This window comes from Podarcis pityusensis, assembly GCF_964106645.2.
Source record: "Podarcis pityusensis genome assembly, chromosome: 4".
In the NCBI taxonomy this organism is placed as follows: Eukaryota; Metazoa; Chordata; class Lepidosauria; order Squamata; family Lacertidae; genus Podarcis; species Podarcis pityusensis.
Window position 1 is genome coordinate 7,928,055 of NC_138027.1, and position 24,776 is coordinate 7,952,830.

Sequence of the window (24,776 nt, forward strand, 5' to 3'; positions counted from 1 at the left end):
CTTCATCACATTCCCATTTTGCAGATGAGAGAGCAAGGCACTGGACCTCAGGCAGAGATGGGACCTGAAACCAGGTCCATTCCCACCTCCACCACTTTCCACTGGGCTCCTGTAGCTTTTTGGAGGAAACAGCCCATTCTTTATCCATCTTCCCACTCCTAAGGAACAACTTGCCCTTTCAAGCCAGGGATTGCTTTAAGGGCTTGTGTATAAAACCATCAATTGATCTGTTGAGTCCATTATCTTGTGGAGTTGCTCTTCACAGCTTTGCCAGCAGGCAACTGAGAATTCAATGCCTCTTATTGTATTTTATTATTGGCTGGTGATCTACAAAAGATTCTTTAAAAGGCTGCCAAACAGAAGTCTACAAGCCACTGCGGGCAATGACGGGCAGAAATACACAAATACAATCATTTTTGTTTTGCTGTTAAGAGAAGGAAAAAAAGACATGGTGGGAAATTCTAACAGCTAGCAATTTTGACGACGAAACCAAAGAAATAACCCTGGCAACCTATGCCCCCTAGTGGCAAAGAGACCAAGATGATAAAAGATCTGCTTTTGTTAGGCAAGGTTGGAATAAAACAGGGGTCAGCAAACTTTTTCAGTAGGGGGCCGGTCCACCTTATGGGGGGCCAGACTATATTTTTTTGGGGGAAATTAACAAATTCCTATGCCCTGCAAATAACCCAGAGATGTATTTTAAATAAAAGGACACATTCTACTCATGTAAAAACACACAGATTCCTGGACTGTCCGCGGGCCGGGTTTAGAAGGCGATTGGGCCGGATCCGGCCCCCGGGCCTTAGTTTGCCTATCCATGGAATAAAAGGTAAAGGACCCCTGACAGTTAAGTCCAGTCATGAATGACTCTGGGTTTGCAGCACTCATCTCGCTTTACTGGCCAAGGGAGCTGATGTTTGTCCGCAGTTTTTCGGGGTCATGTGGCCAGCATGACCAAGCCGCTTCTGGTGAAACCAGAGCAGTGCATGGAAATGCCGTTTACCTTCCCACCACAGTGGTACCTATTTATCTACTTGCACTTTGATGTGCTTTCGAACTGCTAGGTTGGCAGGAGTTGGGACCAAGCAATGGGAGCTCACCCCATCGCGGGGATTCAAACTGCTGACCTTCTGATCGGCAAGCCCTAGGCTCTGTGGTTTAACCCACAGCGCCACCCGCATCCCATTAAGGTTGGAATAGCCACATAATTAGTACTTTGCAAGAACTGGATTACCTATCCATTCTTAAGGAAATCAGCCCTGGACAGATTGTGAAGACCCTGATGTTGGGAAAGATGGAGGGCACAAGGAGAAGGGGATGACAGAGGACGAGATGGTTGGGCAGTGTTCTCGAAGCTACCAGCATGAGTTTGACCAAACTGTGGGAGGCAGTGGAAGACAGGAGTGCCTGGCGTGCTCTGGTCCAGGGGGTCACGAAGAGTCGGACACAACTAAACAACAAGAACTGGAACGGTCAAGTCCCACGTATAGAAGCCAGCTCCTAGGGGCCGAGATCCAATAAAATATTTGAGAAGGCTACCTCCCCAAAGTTGATGGACATTGCCATTCAAATAGGTGTCTGTGCACCATGTCATGTGATCAATTGCGCAGGGCAGGGCTTACTTGGGCTGCCCAATCAAGTTAGCACCCCTGATTCCATGTAATTTGCATTTTGAGTTTGCCCCATTGTTTGGACGTCTGTTATAACCTGGCAGATCCTAAGCACTATCCCTTCTCCTTACAAAAAGACAGACGAAGACTGAAATCTTATACCCCTTTTACCTGAGAGTAAGCACCACTGAATTCAATGGGACTTTTAGGTACCTTTGAGTAGATACAGTTGAGGTTGCACTGCCTTGTTTATTTAAAGAGAAGGACCATGCATGCAAAATCCTTGACATCTTCATGTAGGGCTGGGGATTCCACTGCCTTAAAATCTGAAAGCCACTGTGGTGTAGTAGTTAGAGCAGTGGTTCTCAAACAAGAAGAATATTGGGAAACAAATTAAAAAACACCTACTGCTTGATTTATATCACAGAACACAACTACTTTATAATAAGATCAAGGGACATCCGGGAGGTATAAAACGATGCAGCTACATAAGAACATGAATGATCCCCAAAATATAATTATTAATGAGCCTGAAGTATGTATACAAACTCAACAAGAGATGTGAGCTTTCTTTTGCAGGGTAATCTCATTTATTAGGTCTAATTTTGAGACAAACACACTCACATCTCCTCATCAATACAAAGAAACCTTTCTCTTTTCTGATCTTTCATATTTGTCAGAGTTGAAAATCCTTGTTCACAACAATATGCGGTGGAGAACTGTAGAATAGGCAATGCTCCTACTCTCATTTGAAATAATATTCATATTCTGCAAAAAAAAATCTTATTCTATCCTATACGACATTGAAATGTTTCTTTGGTGGTCCTTGAATCTTCCCACCACACTTGTCATTCCCTCCTGCCACACCAATGTGGAATGCCATATTCTTTGAGAACCACTGGGTTAGAGTGTTGAACTAGGAGACCAGGGTTCAAATTCTCACTTTGCCATGAAGTTTGCTGGGTGACCTTGGGCAAGCCTAAGCTACTTAACAGGGTGCTTGTGAGCAGTGGCGTAGCGTGGGGGTGTGCAGGGGGGGGGGCCGGCTGCACCGGGCGCAACATCTGGGGGCTAGGGTTAGGGGGCGCAAATCCACGGGTTAGGGGGCACAAATCCACGGGTTAGGGGGCACAAATCCACGGGTTAGGGGGCACAAATCCACGGGTTAGGGGGCACAAATCCACGGGTTAGGGGGCGCAAATTACTTGCCTTGCCCTGGGTGCTGACAACCCACGCTACGCCACTGCTTGTGAGGATAAAGCAAGGAAGGTAACTCACCACCCTGAGTTCCTTGAAAGAGCAAGCTAGAAATGCAGTAAGAAACCTTGGATAGCAGACTGTGCACAATCTGTTCACTCTGCATCCAGCACACCTCCACCACTGGTTTTGGGGTGCAGGACACATGTACGTTGGCCGTACCCCATTGTTTCTCATGACCTACTGCATTTTTAAAGCGTTAACACACACACACACACCCCAAAATCCTCAGCTCTGATCTGAATTACGAAAAATGATGACTTTTATTTTAAATTGACCTTGAGTCTACAGCCTCAGTATAAGGCAGCTTGCCATGAATGCATCGAGGCTTACTACCCCGCAACCACGCACCGGATGGCCGGATTCCCAGGCAATTGCACGCAAGCTCCAGCAGCGGGACCCCAATCCGATCACACGGATCTGCAAATGTATCTCGCTTGCGCCTCCACGACTCGCTGCACTCCCAGCGTCTTTCCGCTAGGGGGCAGCAGCAGCTAAGCCGACTCTCACTATTTAAGCACGCTCGCACTCGCCAGCCAATAGGGAGGCGGGGCAGCGTCGGCGCGCGCGCTCCTTCCCCGCCCACTTAATCCGCCTGTCAGTCAAACCAGAGCGCGAGCGCCCCGCCCCTCAAGACTCTCCCCGTGTTTCCCCGCCCCTTTCTCTCCCCGTGTTTAGCTGGTCGTCTGAATAAGCGGGATGCGGGGCTGGCTTGGAAAGACACCCCCTTTTTGGGAAGGAGAGAATGAAACGGAGACGGAAAGCATTCGCGTTCTCTCTATCTCCCCGTGCCGCCATCCCTCCCCCCCCCCCACGTTGTCACGGATGTGAAGCGCGGCGGGTTCTCCTTCACACGTGCGAGGCGATGAAAAGCCCGTCCCGCCTCTGTCACACCGACACGCGCGAAGAGGCCACTCCCTAAAATAAAAAAACCCTATTTTTTTTGTCCCCTCAGTGAGGCGGGCGGGAGCGCGCGCGCGCGCGCCTCATTTTCCGCCTGTCAGACCGCCTCCTCCTCCCGCTTCCCTCACAGTCGGTGAGGGAACCCGTATCCCGCTCCTCGCCTCTTCTCCCCCAACAAATCTCTCTTTCTTTCTCCTCACGCCCCCAACCCATTGCTCGCTCTCCTCAGGCCCACACGGGAGGGAGGCGGGCACGCGCGCGCATTCCGTTAGCTGGGCAGCAACGCCGGCGGCGGCGGCGCCTCAGTGAGAAGACCCCGGCGTCGGCGGCGCCGCCGCCTTTTATAACCTCGCCTTCTCGTGCGTCGCCCGCGAGCCCCCGACGCGAGCTCTTTCTGCCTCTTTCTCTCTCGCGCCAAGCTCCTCCCACCTCTCGCCCTGAAAGGCGGCGGCGGCGCGGAAAAGGGAGGGCCGAAAGCCGCGCCCCCTTTTCTTCCTCCTCCCACCCCCCGGTGCCGTAGCCACGCCCACCGCTCGCCCTCCCTCTCTCCGCCCTGGCCACGCCCACCCGCAGCTCCCTCTCTCGCTTTCTGCCTCTGCCGCAGAGAGAGCGAGACGCGCCGGGGACCGAGCTGGGCCGGCTTCGCCTCCTCCCTCCTCCGCCGCCGCCGCCGCCGCCTCCTCGGAGCCGACCGTTGCCTGCTCCCCTCCCCCTCCAGCTCCCCTCAGCAGAGCCGCCGTTGCCGCCGCCGTTTGGGGCGGGGAAGGGATTGATGTGGAGGCCGAGAGCGGCAGCGCCGCCGCCTCCGCCATGCAGCCCCCGCCGAGGAAGGTGAGGAAGGGGGGGGGACTTGGAGGGGTAGGCCGTGCGGGGGGGGGGGGACGGGACTGAGGTAAAAATTAAAAACGGGGGGGGGGAGGGAGGAGAAAAGGTGCTGCCCCCTCACAGGCGGGGGGGGCAGGCTGAATTGAGGGAGGGGGCTCTGAATTGAGGGGGGGGGATGCAGGGAGAAAGACAGCCTTGGTTGCAAAAAGGGGGGGGGCGAGTGCGTAGTGATGTGTGGGGAGGGAAAGGGGGGTGGTCCGTGCTTTAGAGAGGGTTAGAACGAGGGGGAGAAGAGGGTCGTTGAAGGCCCCCGGGGGGGGGGGGAGTGTGATTTGGATTTTGGGAGGGTGTGTACGTGTGTGTTATAAACGTGTTGCATTTGGGGGTGGCACCCACCGCAGCAGGGGCTGCAGAGGTGTCGCTTGCGGAACTGGATTTCAAGGTGCGGGGCATGGCAGGGGGGGTGGAGGGGGCAGCAGGGAGGGAGGTGTGATGGGGGGGGGGGCAACTGGCTGTCAGGCAAGCTGCAGGAGCCTATGAACCGGGATGCAGGTGGAAGGGATGCTTGGTGTTGCAGGCCGGAGGGCAAAGCCACATAGGCTTCCTATTTTGGCCGGGGGTGGTGGCGGCATCTTGGGGGAACAGGAAAGGAGGGTTGCAAAGGTGCTATTTGTGTGTCTGCTTGGGCTGCAGAGCTGCTTGTGGCAAAGGTGGCATAGGGCAGGGAGGTGCAGAAGACAGGCATGTGGCTGGGTCTCTTTCCATGAATTGAGGCTTTTTGTTTTTAGGGGGAGGTACAGTGCAACTTGTGAATGTGAGCAAGGATTGCTAGATATATTACTGAGGACCAAAGGGGTACTGGTGGAAGGTAGGCTGCTGTCCCACACTAAGCGTTTTGGAGGTTGGATTCAGATTGCAGTGGGTGGGGGTTGGTAGCAGGTTGCCCTGGGGCATGGAATTAGTGGGGCCTAAGGGTGCTTTTGACATACTGAGATTTGGGGTGTGTTGAGTGTCGGATGGGCTAGTGCCATGCAGGCTACCTAAAAGTAAAAGGCCGTTGGCACAGTGAAGGGGGCACGGGGCTTTGCAGCAGTGCCATATGCTTGCAGCCGAGTTGGTGGAGGGCAGTGTGTAATTGGGGTGGTTGTAACGGCAAGAGAACTCAGTACAGGCAACAAGCAGTTGTGAGGTGCTGAAGAGGTGGAGAAAATAGTTGCAGTGAGAGCTGTAGGGATTTTGAGGGTAGGCCGCAGAGGAATGGGAATCGTGGCAGAATATGATTGTTAGGGAGCCAAGTTTGTATCAAAAGTGTCTGAAGGCTGTGGTAGTCAGCTATGGCGATTCGGTCTGTTTGGTGAATGTTTGGGGGTCAGGTTGCTTGTAAGGGGGCAGATTGCCTGCCTTGGTTAGATATGGGGCCAAGTGCAATTTCTGGTGGATGCTGGCTGTCATAGGAAGTTGGAAACAGGCAGGGTTAAATAGGAACGATCTGCACTGCAGAGAGCAGGGGGAGTGGAAGGTAGGATTCTGGTATAAGAGGACTAAGGTCCTGATCAAAAGAGCTATATGGATGCTAGATTTGCTGTGGGTGCTGTGAGATTGGAAGGCTGGTGCCGTTTTAGGGTAGGGTCATGTTGGATCACACAGACCGGGCCACAAAAATCTGTGTGGTGGATGCTAGCAGGGGTTGTAGCTCCATTGTAAAGCACCTTCATTGCATGTACAAGGCCTCAGAAGTTTGCTTACAGGTAATTGGCCAGGAGGCCTGCAAAAGACCTTGGACAGCTGCTGTTCATCTGAGTGCATGTGTACAGTGCCAAATAGACTAGCAGGATACCGAGGCAGCTCCTTAGGGATATGGGATGCATTAGCAAAGTTTGGTGACTTTGTGGTGGCGGGGAAAAGAGGAACCGAGTGTGGATGACAGCATTAGAGAATAAAGAATCATTGTGGTGTCAGGTGTCCTAAAGTTGACTTTGACTACATTGGGATGTTAGGAGGTTGGTCAGCTGTTTGCATTTGCAGTCATATGATTCAAGAGCTCTGGTAGGTCAGGACAGCACCATGCTAAAGCCTCTAAAGAAATAAGAGAGGGTTGTAGATTCCTTTCTTTTGTGGAGCTTTAGCAGCATCTCTGGTGTTGACACCCAGTGGTGGGGATAATCACTTTGAGAACCTGGGCAGTGAGTTACAGAAGGACTATAAATAGCAATTCAGTCTACAGGACACGGATGAGGGTGGGTGGAGTTAACCATTTGTGATATAAAAGGGGGAATGAGTAAGTCTCAAGAACTTAGGAGCCTGGATGGATCAGACCAAGACCCAATCTAGTCTAGCATTCTGTTTTCACAGAATTATGCACTGTGTGAAGTACTTCATGTTGTATATCCTGAATCTTGATAACCAGCTTAATTGCAAAGCCCTGAGTTCTAGTATTATCAGACAGCATGTTTAATGTGATGCACGGGATTGGGGATAAAAAAAAGAATTCAAATAATGCTTTTGGTAGTGTTAGGAGTGGGGTATAGTGCTGTAAGAGTTGAGGACATTACCCTTGAGATCTCGGGGCCTGTTTACTAGAACTCTGTAAAGAGCTGCATATATATGTTTGTGTGTTTAAAATGGAACTTGGATGCGACCGAATATATTGGAGAGTGTGTGTGTGTGTGTGTTTGAACTGTGTAAAACAAAAAGCCTGAACTCCTCAGTGCATCAAGATAGCTTGTTACGTTTGGGGGAGGGAAGAAGGATGCTTTTCTCTGCCCCTCTGTTGTTTTGAGGGTGGACTTGGCCAGGAAGCAGAGTTTATGTTAAAGGCCATTCTAGTTTCCACTCTGTTTATATTGCATGCAAGTTTATGCATTGTGCACTGTGTTTCAATTTCACAAGGGGATTTTATCTCCATTCCATGGGTTAAGGCAGCCATGCTTGATGAATTTATTTTTCGTGCTGTTTGGATAAAATTCAAACATGTTCAGCTTTTTGGTTTAAAAAAAAAGAATACTGGATTCTCCATTTGTTTAAAAGTACTAAGTCTTGGCTAACTGGGCATAAAAGCTTGCCTCTTCGTGTTTTTCTAGGATTGGGGCATTCTTGTTGCTGGGGGAATATTTTCAGGGTTGGGATTGCCAGAAGAGGGGGAGGTGAGATTTCTGTTGCCTAGTGGATAAGATGGGGAAGATTGCTTTTGCTTGAGGGAAGGTCTGTTTCCCTGTTTTTGTTCTTTTTTTTCCTTTCAGAAGAGTTGTGTTTTTTCTCTATATAATGATCTGGCTCAACATGATGCTAAAAGCAAAAAGGGTTAAAAGGTTTGAGCCTGTGTGTTTTAAAAAATGTTTGTGAATTTCTGTGGTGATGCCTATAACGAGTCAGTCCAACCCCTGTCATCCCGCTAAGCGGCAGCTTGAAAAAAACATGACCTCAACATGATGTATTGTTACGACACAAAGGTATATTTGACTGTTATATTCAGAAAACATCATTAAGGATATTGGACTCTCGACTGAGATAATTGCATTTAAAGGTTGATGTTACGTGGAGTCAACCAATGTGAACTTTAGTTGCATCAATCACTGTTCTACAAATCTAATTAATAATAATAGTAATAGTGATAATATGTCTCTGAATACTAGTTGCTGGGAATCGCAGCTGGGAGATATGTTAAACCTATATCCAGCTTGAAAGCTTCCCAGAGGCATCTTGTCAGCTATCCTGAGAACAAGATGCTGAAGTAGATGGACCACTGGGCAGGTTCAGCAGATTCATCCTGTGTTCTGGTGTTCTTCTTAAACATCCTGAGTTTTGGAGTGCTTTGCCTCTTTCCCCTCAGTATTTGCACTCTTGCTCCAAGCACTACAGAGCTGAATCTCTTGTTGCAAGTGGGTCCGTGCTTGGATGTTTAGAGAGAAGTGAACATATTGCTCGCAGTACCAGGAAGCAGTGAGAGGCTGTGGGTATGAAAGTTTAAATTCGATACAGTGTTTGGAACAGAGAGAAATAAGGACTCACGTAATTCACATTATCTGCATTTTAAGAATAATTTTGAGAATCGTTTCAGTAAGCTTTTTTGCAGCTTGGAATTCTGAGCGCCCTCTCCCTCCTTGTTTGTTTTTTGCCAACTTCATATGTGACCTGACTGCAAGGTGACATCTCAGTAGCTCAAGGCTTGAGACTCTGAGTTCTCTTGATTGTTTGACTGTTTAGCAATCTGAAAACTTTGCTTGCGATACCATCCAAAGGCAAAGTTTTTTGCATTGTGCCAGCTTGAGGTATTCAAAATAGGATATGCAAATGACTTTACTTTGGCAAATGGTATGAATTTAAAAACTCGCCGATGTTAGTTGCTACAGTTGTCAAATTATAAAATGAGAATATTGTGGATTAGGGATCCATAAATTTTAGGCTGGCTCACTAGTTGGCCATTATTTGCCTTTGCTTCTAACTTGTTTTCAAGCTCCATAGTACATCCTGGGATAGCTTGGCTGAGTGGGAGAAAAGATGCGGAAAAAGAAAGTGGGGAGTTTTCTGTAATACCGGATTTGGGTAAAATTGTGAGAAACATGTGCCTTTCTGCCTTCTTCAGAGCTCACTGCAATAGAGAAGTGACTCCTACTCTTCCTTAGTGCTGGTGAGGTGCTTTCCGTGCTAACATTTGGTCTGCTTGCTTCAAATCATGACATGAGACCTGCTCCTCAAGTTTACTGCAGTTCAGAGAAAATTCAGAGGAGGGGTATGTTTGCTACATGGTGCCTTCCAGGAGTGTAGACCATATAAACAGATTGGTGGAGGGCATGTTGCCTATTCTACAGAGTTTGGAACTGCAGTGTTTAGAAGTAAGCAAAAACATGTCGCTGTTCATGGAGCTTGTAATATGAAATAACATGTTCCAGAATCTAGCATGTTGAGAACCAACTTTACAAGACTAAAACAGATTTTAAATCACACCTTTCACTATATGTCTTTTTATTTTTTAAGGTGAAAATCACTCAAGAGCTAAAACTTATCCAGGCTGAACAGATGACAAAAATTCAAGCCAAACATCAGGCAGAATGTGACTTACTTGAAGATATGAGGTAAGGCTACAACAAACACTCCCAGATTCCTTTCAGAGCTCCTTTTTGGAAGAACATTTGGGTTACAAAACTCCGGGAACTGACGATGGAATTTCCTCTTGGATTTCCTGCTTTTAGACTCTTAAAGCATTGACACAGCTGGAAATTATAACTGGAACTAACACAATGCATACTTGCTCAGTTTGAAAGAGGGGTGGTTATAAATATGTGTCATGAACAATCCAGGTCTTTCTGGCAATATTCTTCTTGTAGAAAGCTCTCTGATGCTTCCTAGCTTTACCTTACAAATGTTAGGGTGTGGTAATTCACCTAAATTGCATTTAACTAACTTTTCTTAATTCAGCCTTTATGCAACTGTCCTTTATGTTGATCAGTACAAAATTCGTTTATAACCTGATCTTAAAGAGGAATTTCTTGTTCTTAGTGTTTATGCATTTTATTGCCAAAGCAACTATGGGGAGTAATGTGTATCTGAGAAGCATCTGGAGAAATAATCAATGGCTCCATTTAGAGACCATTGATTTCTAGGATGGACATGTTGAGGAATATTTAAATGTCAATAAACCTGTAGCTGCCCTTTCCCTCTCAGTACTGCAAATTCAAAAGGATTACCTAGGCTTACATATCAGCACATAGAAAAGGTGGAAGAGACAGATTAGAAAGTGTCGGCTTGATAAAGTCCTATAATCTGACAGTACTTCTGTATCACTGAAATTCTTCTAAAAAGCTCTGTAGTCTATGAAGATCAATATCTTAACTAGTTAAACTTGCTTTTTATGGGAAAGATTGCAGCATATGGTATGTAAAAATAGTGAGTATGCATTCTTGGTGAAATAAAACTTTAGTTAACCACGGTCAGGTTGATTTGAGTAGGTTGTTTATAGAGATTACACTTTTATGACAGTGGCACTTGGTTGCAAGTTCAGGAACTCTTCTCTCAATACTTTCTATAGCATGACACATGTAAAGTTGTGATATCTAGAATATGTAATCATAGGGTCATCTAGTCCAGACCCTACAGTGCAGGAGTCTTTTGTCCAAGGTGGGGCTTGAGCCCACAACCTGGGATTAAGAGTCTCATACTCTACCAACTGAGCCATCCCAAGCAAATATGTCTGTTGTAATATAATATATGGTAAGTGGTTGTTTACAGTCTTCAGTCTTTATCAAACAAAAGACCTGTGCGGAGCAGTCTATAGTTTCATGAGGGATGTAGCTGCAGCCACCCCACCACCTGCAAACAAATTCCCAGGATTCCTTATTTGGGGGGGGGGGGTCCTCCATGTTTTACATGGAATGGCTGTGTAGAATTTCTCATGTGATAAATTGGGGTAACTTGCATTCAAAATTTCAAAGATGCCCCTAAAACCTGGGTATTTGTAAATTCCGGCTTACGTTCTGAATAGTTCTTTTCTATGTTAGTTTCTGAAGCGTTGCAGTGCAAGATAAGGAGGAAGATAACAGGTGCACCTACATAGAGAACATCTGTAATAGAGAATTCTTTACCAGTGCTGATCTGCAAAGTGTTTCAGTTTTAGTTTATGAAAAGGATCTGCAGCTGGCCTGCCGTTGTTGTGGTTGGAGTTTGATCTCTTCACTATAGCAATCAAAGGTTCAAGGTTCTTCGGAAATAACAAGACCGTACAGCATAGGATCTGGCCCTTTTCCAGTTTTGCTTGCTTCAAGCATAGGATCTGGCCCTTTTCCAGTTTTGCTTGCTTCAAGAGGCTGGTTGAAGAAATCCATCCAGCATATGAGTGCTGGGGAACCTCTGACCTGCTGGATGCAGCAGCAGCTAATATTCTTCCAATACTTGTCAACCATTCTTGCTCTCTTCATGTGTTATAACTAGTACGCATCTCTTCCCCAAGACTGAGGGACAATCACAGTCAGTCAAACTTGCACAATCTCATACAAATCCAGTTGTGAAACTTCTGTAGGGAAACAAGTATCCTGCCTAATAACTGCTAGATCTTAAAACAGTTCATGCATTAAAATAAGACAGGCAGACACTAACCAAATGGTTCATCTGCTTTAGACTGTAGCTACCTTTTTAAAAACAACAGCAGCAGCAGCAGCAGCAGCAACAACAACAGAGACGTGGGCAACAGCAAACCTTGTCTTTCTGGTGGGTAGAATCAGATGCCCCCTGAAATCCAGATGGGGTGGTTTAGTTATATTTCAAAGTTCTCTTAAGATTCACTAAACTTTAGAGTGTACTGTTAATTAAGTGCCAGCACGCTCTCCTCTTTTTCCCCCTCATCTAACTTGTTAAATATGAGCTGAAAAATCTGTTGTCTGCTGACAGCCAATTTTAAGATTCTGTGCTGTTACTGTTGAAAGATATTTGTAAATGCCTGAAACATAAGTGATCTGATTTTTCCAACTGTGCTTCAGTTGTCGTGTGTTCCCATTCTGGCTGTGATAATGTCCATTCCTGATCATAAAGTTTTTGGGCTGCTTTTAAAAATTACTTTGTAATTTTGGTGTCAAATATGCACTGCTAATTATTGCAGAATAATTGGCACTTCTACACTTAAATGTAACTAGCAATTCAGAGTCAGCACTGATTATTCAAAGCAAGTAGAATTAAGGGGTTCTCTTAGCTGAACAGAGGTACATGGACAAAAGCGCATATCTGAGTTAACATACAAAGGACTGTTCCCTTCTGCATGTGGTAGTTTTGTTTCTACAGTAAGTCTATTGCTCTTGTTATTATTGGGTTAATAGTTAGGGGTCATATTATACACAGATGGTGAATGCGTAAGGGTTCGGGTTCATTCTTGGGCTCTGGTCTTTGCGGCCTGGGTTCGTGTTTGGGCTCTGGTGTGGGCAGCCTGGGGTCCGTTTTAGGCTCTGGCATGGGTGACCTGAGTTCAGGCTCTGGCTCTGCCCCAATTTCTTAATTTGGGGTTCAAAAAAATAGGGATTGTTGGTATTATTCATGGGGGCATCTTATACATGGAAAAATACGGTACCTAAAAATTCAAATAACTCCTAATGAATGGATTTCTGCACCTATTGAGCAATGGAGGGTGATAATTTATGTTCTTCAGCAACTGAGATAGCAATAGAGGTGACAGAATGTTGCAGCGTGGATAGTATCTGTTCAGGGTTCCTGCCATTCCATCCCCCCTCCACCCAGTTTTCTGACAAACACCCCCCCTCCCCCCGGTTATTCAACAGGCTTTGGCTGTTGAGCTGGAGTGGGGGCTTTTGCAAATTTTGAGGTTCCATTTGTGTGTGTGTGTGGTGCCATTTTTGACTACATAAGAAGTGGCACTTGGGAGAATTGGGATCTCTGTTATCATAGATGATGTGCAACTGAACTTGATAAATGAGCTGTGTTCTTAAAACTGCTATACAAGTTACTAATTCGTGCTTTAGCAAATGTGATTAGTAAGACTGAGAACATTCTACAAATGTGCACCTTTTTTTTTTTTTTACTCCTGTAATTTGTATTGTGAAATGGGGGTCCCTCCAGAGGTTACAGATCTTTTTCTGAACTAGCTTCTTTTGCAGTTGCCTTCTATAATGTAAATACACAAGGAAAATGTTTTGTTTTAAACATGAATCTTAATTTACTGTGCACTGTAGTTTGCAGGAATTTTTAGTAACTAGCCACATGGCATATTGCTGTGGAATAGATGACTTCTTTTGACTCTTACCGTGCTGTCCCAGATTTGACTTGGTGTTCAGAACTGTGTTTGTAAAAGAGTGATGTTTATTTTTAACCACCTTGCTTGTACAAAAAGTGAAAGTAATCTGATGCTGGAACTTGATGTGATACAAGCATGGAGATGTGGATTTGGCATGGTGGCTCATCTTCACAGAGGGACAGAAGGTTGCTTGTCTCAGGAGTATGTGTCATGGCTTGTTTAAAGATGAGCCATCACTCTCTATTATGCACCAAAGCTTGCATTTCATAATGTGCTCCAAAATGAATTCAGTTCTTTTTAGTATTTCTCAGCGGCCACTTTGCTGTAAACCACACCCAAATTAAAAACATAAAAAGCCCATTGCTCACATAGTAAAATATTAAGTCCCCAGCAGCTTCAGATCACAGTTAAAATGTATAATTTAGAATGGGTTACCCATGCCATCCACCAGAAGAAAATGTCTACTAAAACTGCCATGTCTTCAACTGCCAGTGAAGGAGCCAGGCAGACCTTTCTCAAAATGCATCCTAAAAAGTGGGGGCTGTTTGGGAGAAGACCTGGCCTGAGCTTACCTGCTTGAAGGAATGGCTGGAAAGTGAGGCCTTCCAGGTTTAAATAAGGAGGTGCATTCATAGAATCCTAGAGTTGGAAGAGACCACAAGGGCCATCGAGTCCAACCCCCTGCCAAGCAGGAAACACCATCAGAGCACTCCTGACATATGGTTGTCAAGCCTCTGCTTAAAGACCTCCAAAGAAGGAGACTCCACCACACTCCTTGGGAGCAAATTCCACTGTCCAACAGCTCTTACTGTCAGGAAGTTCTTCCTAATGTTTAGGTGGAATCTTCTTTCTTGTAGTTTGGATCCATTGCTCCGTGTCCGCTTCTCTGGAGCAGCAGAAAACAACCTTTCTCCCTCCTCTATGTGACATCCTTTTATATCTTTGAACATGGCTATCATATCACCCCTTAACCTCCTCTTCTCCAGGCTAAACATGCCCAGCTCCCTTAGCCGTTCCTCATAAGGCATCGTTTCCAGGCCTTTGACCATTTTGGTTGCCCTCCTCTGGACACGTTCCAGTTTGTCAGTGTCCTCCTTGAACTGTGGTGCCCAGAACTGGACACAGTACTCCAGGTGAGGTCTGACCAGAGCAGAATACAGTGGCACTATTACTTCCCTTGATCTAGATGCTATACTCCATTCAACAGGTGGTATTCCTTTAGGATACACAGGCCCCGGAGCTTAGTCCTAGCGTTTGCTCTCTTTGCAGGGCTTGGGCCTTTAATAATTCACTACAGTACAGTCTCATCTTAAGCACTTTTAACTTGGGTGATTTCAACCATATGTGGTTGGAGGCTGGTGACTGAAAATCCCACAAGTTAAATGCAAGCAAGGCAGAGAGCTTAAAAGCTTTTTGTGCTGGTAAAACCTGCAGAAAGAGCTTTTTAGCTCTCTGCCTTCCTTTGAGGGACAGGGAGGGGCAAGGCGTTCTTGGCGCGCTGCCTGCAGCGGCCCCAGGATGCTCACTGGGGAGTTTTTTTTCCAAGGGTTTAGATATACATTATATAATTTTATTTGTATGCTGCTTTTCCATGGTTCAAACCATGCTCAAGGCGGCTTACAACATGAAGAAACACATAATTACAACATAAACAAACTATCCAAAAATACACAACCAAATTGAACAATTTCCACATAAATCATAATATCTAAAAAAACAAAGAAACATCAGTAACAGCAACAAACTCCCCTAAGCAATACCTGAGCCCAAGAGTCTGTTTATCGGCCTATGTTTTGTAGCTGGAGTCAGTCTGGGTTCTGCCCTCCTAGTCCTTCCAGGACTCATAGCTATATGCATTTTTGCATATAAGTGCAACCCTTGGGACCAAACAGCTGCATAAGATACTGTACAGTATTCTGTCCTTGAACACTGAGATAAAACTAGTGGTGTAGGCTACAGCCACACAATTAAGAACTTGCCCAGCGTTCTGTTTCCAGCAGAGGCAAGCCAGAGGCTTCTGTAAGTTCATCAGATTGTATGAAACTGATAACTGTCTCCAGCATCTGGCAATCATAAATTAAGCATGTTACCTTCAGAACATTAGGGTTCTTTTCAGCTATCCTGGCCAGAGCTATTGATAAAAAGACACATCTTCCATTGATTTCTCTATTTCCTTTCAAAACAAACTGGCTGACTTAATGCCAACCACCGAAATCCACCCACCACTTCCTGAACCTCTCCCGGCTTTACCGTGTCTTCAGAGGAAGGGAGTTGGTAAGCACAAAATAGCCACATGAAAGACAGAACACACCCACTGCAAATAAGATTCGCTTCTGTACTGATTCTTCATGAGGCATTGCCTGAACATAGGTGTTATTATTGAAGCTTTCTCACTGATAATGTGCTTTTTTTTGCCCACTGACTTACTGTCTATCTTTTTCACTCTGTGAATTGCGCTAGTGGGTTTTTCTGGGTTGCATGTATGTGTTTTGCCAGTGCTGGAATTGAATAATAGTAAAATTGAAAGGAACCAAGGCACAGTTTGGCCATCCAGTTCAACTTATGTAACTTGTGACCCATCACACCAAATGGGAGGTAGGGGCATGCGGTGGGTCAGTAAACATTTTGTTCTTGCTGCCCATCTGGAACTAAAATGCCAGGGGGGTTGCCAGGCATCTGACACACAGCCCAATATATGGCTGGCTTGCAGCTTGGTAGGTCACAAATTGTGTAAGACCCACCTACCGTATCCTCTGCCCAAATGCAGGGCCATCCATCCACCAACCGAATAAAGCTCAGCTCCCTAACAATCTTTCCACTAATTTTGTTGGCATCCATCTGTCTCCAGAGAGAATGGAGTGTACTTTGGGGGGTGAAGTCAGATCCCACTGCATTAGTAGCACTGAAGTGACCTCCCCGAGGCACAAGCCTGGGCAGTGTGTCTGGAGGTCCTGAGAGACCCAGACAACAAAATCTCCTTCCCAGCCTCGCTGTGTGGTCCAAAGAAAAGCAGAACAATACATTTGGTACCAGCTTAGCTGCAGGAGTTGCTAGAACGAGGCGTACAAGGCACCATCCAGCCATCTTAGGGACTCCCTCTAGATTTGTGTAGGGTTTACTCCTTAGCCTTTTCTTCTCATGAAGATATCCCACAAGGCAGCAGAGGTTTAGGATCCGTTTTCCTTTCCCTAGACGGGCTTCCTTCCCAGGTTGATGAGCCCCATCTGCCCCTCACTTCCCTCTACGGCTCATGCAGAAACCACCTTCTTGACCATTGGACTCGCTATTGGTCTTGTCTACGCAATCCGTCAGAGCCCGTCTTTGAATGAAGGGATAGTCCTTAACTCACTGAGGGTTTAAGACTCATTAGCTACACTCACCTCGTTTAGCCGGCCAGTCAAAGCTATAATTTACTGTGTACTAAGGTAAAAGGTAAAGGACCCCTGGACAGTTAAGTCCAGTCCAAGGCGACTATGGGGTGCAGCGCTCATCTTGCTTCAAGTCGAGGGAGCCAGTGTTTGTCCGCAGACAGCTTTCTGGCTCATGTGGCCAGCATGACTAAACCACTGCCAATCATTCTCAAAAGACATAAAAGCTTGGTGAGTTATCCTTCCATCTTTTATGTCGCTGGGGGAAAAAAGTGTAGATAAAGAATACTTGGTTATGTGGTTTCTATCCAACAAGTATGTCAGTAGCAGGGAGGAATAGATTAAAGTAGTGTATCTAAATTTGGGAAGAGCCTAGTCCTACAGAAGTTTGAAATTATGGGGTGAAATCAGAAGATGCTACATACTGCTAACTCAGGTATCGTAAGCAAATCATGTTTTGATTATTGGGTATATGTCTTAAACGGAATAACTGAGTATAGCCTGTCATTGATGATGTACCTAACAAAACATAAAAGCATCAAAGCAGAAACATTATTTCATTACATTGTTGTAACAATGTGTTAGTTAACAAGTGACACAGATTCCAAGCACTAATTAGAGAAATATGTTAAAGAAATAGACTTCAAAATCAAGATGCCTATTCGACATAGACTGTGGCATTGTAGAGACTCAGCATGGGAATAAAAGTAGTTATTGAATTCAATTTTCTCTTAATGTATAGAAATTGAAGAACAGGGTGAGAAAGGGGTACTTGGAGAAAAACTACAAATAAAATGTGCTTTGAATAACTGTAATTCACATCTTCTTTAACACATATCTTAGCAGCTACAACTTGGTTTACCGTGTGAAAAGGATCAGAGGTGAACATATTAAGGTCTTCTGCTCTTTGAGCAAGGTAAAGGGACCCCTGACCATTAGGTCCAGTCGTGGCCGACTCTGGGGTTGTGGTGCTCATCTCGCTTTATTGGCCGAGGGAGCCGGCCTACAGCTTCCGGGTCATGTGGCCAGCATGACTGAGCCGCTTCTGGCGAACCAGAGCAGCGCACGGAAATGCTGTTTACCTTCCCGCCGAAGTGGTACCTATTTATCTACTTGCACTTTGACGTGCTTTTGAACTGCTAGGTTGGCAGGAGCTCTTTGAGTAGATGTTAGTAAAAAAGCAATTCTTTCCACTAATCAAAGTCATGGCTCTAGAAAGAATTATTAAGACTGATCAGATTTCTAGGCTCTCTTTGCACTGAAGGTTTTTCAAATACTATTGATGTTTACCTTGTCCTGTTTCCAGACACCAGCAATCTAAATTTCCTTTCCTTCTAAACTTTCCAGTTACAAGAAAAGCTTCTGAGTCTGCCTTCCATCTTTAGCAATTTTTGTTTACTGTAGAAGAGACTGCCTTGTGTTCGGGAACGCACCTGAGCATGTAGTGGAAATCTTAAAAGCAAATACGTTCAGCTAGCAGGCACAGCTTGATGTCTTGCGTGAGCCATAGAATACAACATGTACAGCAAATATGATAAACAGGGATCTGTGATCAGGAATCTGATTAGAGGAAAGAGGGAGGAAATTGAGAAATGCAATACTTAGTGGCTGAGTTGTGAGACTGTAGCTTGCTGTTTGATTTGCATCTCTTTCAGAGCAAATGCTTTAACAATATTGAGCAGGGGAAATGTTATATTGAAAGGACATTAATGCATAGCATGGAGAGAGCTCTGGATTTTGCTTCTTTTTGAAGGAATTAAATTAAAAGTGTTGGTGCCTTTCAGTCATACTCTTATTACAACAGACAGGTAATTTTTGAAAAACAGATAATATTCCCTAGGTTTCTTTCCTTGGGGGAACCTAATACAGTTTCTGCCACTCCTTCATTCTCCACCATAATTATTTTCTTACTAATGCCAGGTCTTTTTTTAAAAAAGCACACCAAAAAAACCACCCCAAAACACTCTTGAAAGAAAATCAGCTACATCTAGCAATTATTCTTCATTATAGTTACCAGACTATTTTATATTCTAAACTACTCTGTGATCTTAGGATGAAGAGCAGTGTAGAAATGTAATAAACAAACAAAGAAACAAACATTTTACTTATTTGCTGGTAGCCTCTAGACTGTTCTTTGTGCCAGAGTTTGTGAGTCCAACCGCTTTCCCTGCTAGCCTTAGGATATTTGGAACAGTAGTAGTTTCAGGGGTGAGATCATCCAGCATTTCTTTCTATTATTACTAGAACTTTCTAGCTAAGGTCTTATAGACACATGCTAGTCAAAACCCTCTGTGTAACTTCAACACCATTGGCATTTCAAGTTCTCTGAAAGACATGCTGCTAGTTTGCTTTTCATGAAGCTGTTTTGTTTTGAAATGGAGCAATATTTAGATCACACATGTTGCCATGTATTTGTTTTATTTATTGATTAAATTTGTATATCACCCTTCATCGGCAGATTCTCAGGGCTGTTCACAGCCTAAAGCACAAAATACACAATAAAAACAGGAACAGAAAAGCACAAACCAGTAACCCCTCTCCCCTCCACCCATACAGTATGCATACTGGATCCGTTTCAGTCAGGACTTAGGCCCGGGTTTGGCACAGAAACTGCTTTGGTCATCCTGTATGATGACTTCTGTTGGGGGAGAGACAGAGGAAATGTGTCCCTGTTAATTCTCCTCAACATCTCAGTGGCTTTTCATACCATCAACCATGCTATCCTTCTGGAGTAGCTGTCCTACTTTGCAGGGTTGTGGGATGGCACTATGTTGTGGTGGTTCCAGTCCTACTTGGATGGCCATTTCCAGAGGGCAGTGCTTGCCGAGTGCGACGTGGCCCCTTGGAGCCTTCAATGTGGGGTTGCTCAGGGTTCAGGTTTATCCCCCATATTGTTTAACATCGACATGAAACCGCTAAGTGGGGTCATCCAGAGTTTTCAAGCCTGTTGTCAGCAGTAAGCTGAGGACACACAGCTCTGCTTCTCATTTACCTCCTCAGGTGGGGCAGTGGATGTGCTGGGCCATTGTCTTGTCTCAGTAATGGCCTGGATGAGAGCCAACAAACTGAAGCTCAATCCAGAAAAGACTGAGGTACTGTTAGTGGGTAGTTCCCTAGACCGGATGGGTGGGAGGTTGCCTGCTCTTGATGGGGAGCAGATATGTAGTTTAGGGTATTTTGGGATCCATTACTGTTGTTTGAGCCTCAGGTGGCCTTGGTGACCTGAAGATCCTTCCATCAGCTTTGGCTGGTGGCCCAGCTGTGCCCCTATCTGGGCAGGGATAGCCTAGCCTCTGTCATCCATGCTCTGATGACTTCTAGGTTAGATTACGGCAATATGTAATATGTGGGGCTGCCTCTAAATACAGTCCAGAAACTTATGCTGGTGAAGATTTACATTAATCTTTGGAAAATTCTGTATCCCATAATATAGTCGGGAGATTTATTCCCAAGAATGCTGTTTTTGTTTCAAACACTGCAAATTTTGGACAAAATGGACTGTTACAAGAAGTGGCAGAGAGATATCTCCAGATTTGTCTGGCAGGGCAAGAAGCCTCATATAAAATTTAAGATATTAACTGATGCTAAAGAAAGAGGTGGATTTGCCCTGCCAGACTTAAACCTTTATTATGAATCAGCCGCTTTTTGTTGGCTGAGAGAATGGATGCTTCTTGAAAACACAGATGTTTTGGATTTGGAAGGTTTCAATAATGTATTTGGTTGGCATGCATATTTGTGGTATGATAAGGTCAAAGCACACAAAGCGTTTAAAAACCATATTATCAAATAATGGAGGCATATAATCAGGATAAAAAACTAGGTTTTCAGGTGGAAAAATCAAAGCTGGAAACAGAATTGTTAGACCCTAAAGTTAAGAATTTGTCAAGAATGTATAACTTGCTGTTGAAATGGAATACTCAGGATGAAATGGTGAAATCTGCTATGATTAAATGGGCACAGGATGTTGGACATAATATTATGATGGCTGACTGGGAACAGTTATGGACCACTGGCATGAAGTTTACGGCATGCAATGCCTTAAAAGAGAATTTAATGAAAATGATTTACAGGTGGTACATAACACCAGTCAAGCTTGAAAAAATTTATCATTTGCCCGATAATAAATGTTGGAAATGTAATGAAATTGAAGGTACATTCTTTCACCTTTGGTGGACATGCCCAAAGATTAAGGCATTCTGGGAGATGATCTATAATGAAATGAAAAAGGTATTTAAATATACCTTCTTGAAGAAACCAGAGGCCTTTGTCCTGGGCATGGTGGGCCAATTGGTGCCAAAGAAGGACAGAGTCTTTTTCATGTATGCCACAACAGCAGCAAGAATACTCATCGCTAAGCACTGGAAGACACAAGACCTACCTACCAGGGAAGAATGGCAGATGAAGCTGATGGACTACATGGAATTGGCGGAAATGACTGGCAGAATCCAAGACCAGGGAGAAGAGTTGGTGGAAGAAGATTGGAAAATAATTAAAGTATATTTACAGAAATATTCTAAAATTAATGAATGTTAGAAGGATGCTGGAAAGAAGCTATATGACTTTAGTAGAAATACTATAAAGAATTAAGTATGAATAGATCGACATTGGGTAAAGGTGTAAATTTAAGGTTAAATTGCGTTAAGATAAATTATGGAACTAAATTTGAGAAAGAGGGAAAGGACTTGCTGGAATAATTAATTGAACTAGAATACAAAAAAGGAGGTGTGAGGAAGTCGAGGAAATAAGCAAATGAAAGATAAGGATATGAAAATACGGGGCCCTTTTTATTTTTGTTTATTCTTTTTTGGGTTTTTTAAATGCTTTTGTTTTTTCTTCTTTTCCTTTTTTGTATTGTTGATGTTTTGTATTACTGTATTTATTTTTGTTTCTGAGGTTTTGTAATTGTTTATTGCTTGTATTTTTCTTTTGTTCCTTTTTTCTTTTCTTTGAAATGTTTAAACTTTAATAAATATCTTATAAAAATATATATATATAGTCGGGAGATTTAGTAGATTAACTTTGAACGCAGTGACATTTTAGCCAATATTTGGAACTATAGGTTGGATCCCAAGAACCATGAGTGGAGTTCCATTTGTGAATGAGGCATTCCTTCCTCTTCCCTCCTGGCTGTACAAATATGGGGCAACATTTTTGCTAGTACAAGGGTTAATGCTCACATAAGAGGATTTCCTGTTCCCCCATTAATTTCTCTGGAGGGTTTGGGGGAACCACAAAATTACTTTAAAGGGGTATTGGGGGATGAAAGGGGGAGATAATTCCATTGTCACACCAGCACAAGATTTTCCCTTCACAATCTGCTGAGCGCTATATTGAATACAACCCATGGTTTCAACTAGCATGTTAGATTTTCTGAGTTGAGTCCAAACCGTTGCCCTGGGGATTAGTGAATAAAATAGATGGCCTTGGCAGTTATAAACTCTCCAACCTGGCACACAGCACCCTTTTAAAGAAAAAATATACATTTACTTCATTGTGTATAACTAATATGTCATATGCATCGTTAACAATGATGGGGTCCAACCCTCCTTTCTGGCAAGTTTAAATGTTGGTTGCAAATTTCCATAGTGGATATTACAGTGTTTCTTGCTATAATTCCTATAGATTGTTATCTTGCTTTGACTACAGAATACCAAAGAGCCAGACTTTTGTTTATCTGTGACATAAATTGGCACCATGTGGTGTAGTATATCCATAAAATGGGTGATGTATAGGTGACATGTTCAAAGATTATGATAACACGAGGGGACAGATATAACGAGGTTCTGCTTTTTCATTGAAGTGTTTGTGAAGCTTGCAGCTGCTTCAGATAGAATTGTGTGTTAAGTTAAAACTGCACCATACCGGTATGCTTTTGGTATGTGCCATGGAATGCTTTGACTTCATGAAACAGTACCTTCTTTTATCATCTGCAAATCCAAACATCAGTGAGCACTGTGACCTCGACTGCGTGTCTTAGCTGTAACACCTTTGCAAATATCAAAATTCAGTTCTGTGTCCATACAACTGTTCTTTCTTTTCTAAAGTCATGTGACTCCACCAGTGTACACAAACATTGGATCACGAGTGTAAGCTACTGCAGCTTAAAATTTCCATTCCTTCCAAGACCTGAACAGATATTGCTTGGTTATCACTTTGCAAGCTCATACTTCTGCTGTATTGTAGATCTGTGAGATATAACGACCAGAAGGGGTGAGCAATGAGGTGGCCAAGTTGTGGAAGACTCCAGATTGTTTGTGTGGGCAATGAACACAAAGGGATTTCATAGAGCTCCAAAATGATCACTTGAAACGCTGTGAGCAGGCAAGACAATGGCAAATGTCATTCAGTGAAAGCTTAATGCGATGCACACTGGGACAAAAATTATTCTTTCAACTGTACACAGATATAGACTGAGTTGATGGTGGCTAAGCAGGAAAGAGGTCTTTGGGCAGTGGGGGATTGTTCAATGGAACGTCAACCCAGTACACAGCAGCTGTGAAAGGCAGATTCCACACTGAGCATCATTAGCAAGAAGATCAAAAATAAACCCACATTGCAATGCCTTTATATAAATGTATATCATGTTCACTCTTAGAATATTGTTTACAGTTCTGTTTGCTACACCTTGAAAAGCTTGAGAAGGCTATCATGCTCATGTCCTGTTTTTGGTTGGGTGCTGAGAAGAAGATGCTAGACTGCATACTGTATTATTTTTCCAATATTCTTCCCACCTATGCTTTCTGGGATGGCAGTGGATGTGTTGTGCATCAGACCATTGCTCCATGTCATCCAGGTTGAATACAGGAAGCTGGGTTTTGCTTTATGAGCTGTCAACAATTTGGGTCCTTCCTATATTTGGAAGCTGCCCTCCTCTATGTGTTCCCGTTGTGATCTTGACCTCTCAACTTTGCATCAAGCTTGTATTATGGGATATCCTGCAGTTCTGGCACTCCTTCTGGAGATTTGCCAATAAACTCAAGCACTTCCCAGAAGTGCTGCAATACATTTTTATTTGCACTGGCATTTATAATTGGAAGGTCATTCTCATTCTGATGCTATCTTAGTACATTAATAGGTGTATCTGATGGTTCGCTGCGGACACAGGAGGTTCCTGAATCACAATGAGTGATGACATTTCTTCCTTGGAGGAAAGAGCTGCTGTAATGCTCGACTCAGAAAGGGATACAGGATCACATGTGCAGTTTGCATGCAGCTCTATTCCAGGGTTGCAGGTCTTTGCCACCAGAGGAGGCACTTGATAGTTTGACCAAGTGGTCAGGCGGCTGTTGAATTCTCTGCTGGAACTGGTGAGATAGTAGTTGCAAAACTCACATGCTTGCTCAAATAAACTTTATATGTTCTTAAGGATGCTCAGACTTTTTGTTAACTCTCAGGATTGAGGGGAGCTTTAACAGAAAATACCTCTTCAATGGTTTTGGCAGTTAATAAAGGATACCCAGTGGCTGTTTTCCACTGTTAAATATGTTGGTGGTACATGAGTCTCCAAGGACTGTAGGGTACAGGTAGCATACTTTGGAGTCCAGGCATTGAGCCAGCCCTTGAGTTCATCTGGTGATATATATATAAACAATATGTGAAGAGATAACCCATTGGATTGTTGTATCAGCATTCTTGTTAGAGGGACAGCACTAGCTATTGCCTGCTAATTCCTGGAAATATGAAAGAGGATTGATTTTGTAGACATTACTTGTACTACTTTTGTTCTTTGTTCAGTAAAAAATTAATTAAAGGGTAGCTTAATACTGTCTAGACCAGTGATGGCCAAACTTGGTCCTCCAGCTGTTTGGGACTACCGTTCCCATCATCCCTGACCACTGGTTCTGTTAGCTGGGGATGATGGGAGTTGTAGTCCCAAAACAGCTGGAGGGCCAAGTTTGGTCATCACTGGTCTAGATGAAGTAATTACCAACAGCAAAAGCCAGTCAGGGCTTTTATGATGTATTTCTAGCATATTTGTCGTTGTATATATAAAATCGTATATAAAATTGAGCACATGTGTTGCTAGCAGCTTTCATTTTAATGCAAGCAATTCTATGATTACCTTCTTCCATAGCTACCCCG

At 44.1% G+C, this 24,776-nt stretch overlaps 1 protein-coding gene across 5 annotated transcripts in view; it reads left to right on the plus strand.

Moving 5' to 3' along the window:
• The first annotated feature begins 4,302 nt into the window (after positions 1 to 4,302).
• FCHSD2 (FCH and double SH3 domains 2) overlaps positions 4,303 to 24,776 on the plus strand; it is a 149,213-nt gene continuing 128,739 nt past the window's right edge. The window contains exons 1-2 of one of the 5 annotated variants that reach the window (XM_081002016.1): positions 4,303 to 4,601; positions 9,570 to 9,667. In XM_081002016.1, coding sequence (XP_080858142.1) covers positions 4,581 to 4,601; positions 9,570 to 9,667 — 119 coding nt within the window. In that variant the 5' untranslated portion in view covers positions 4,303 to 4,580. Of the gene's footprint in view, positions 4,602 to 9,278; positions 9,428 to 9,569; positions 9,668 to 24,776 lie in introns of those variants that run through there. The other 4 variants (XM_081002017.1, XM_081002015.1, XM_081002013.1 and 1 more) reach the window with 4 other exon arrangements.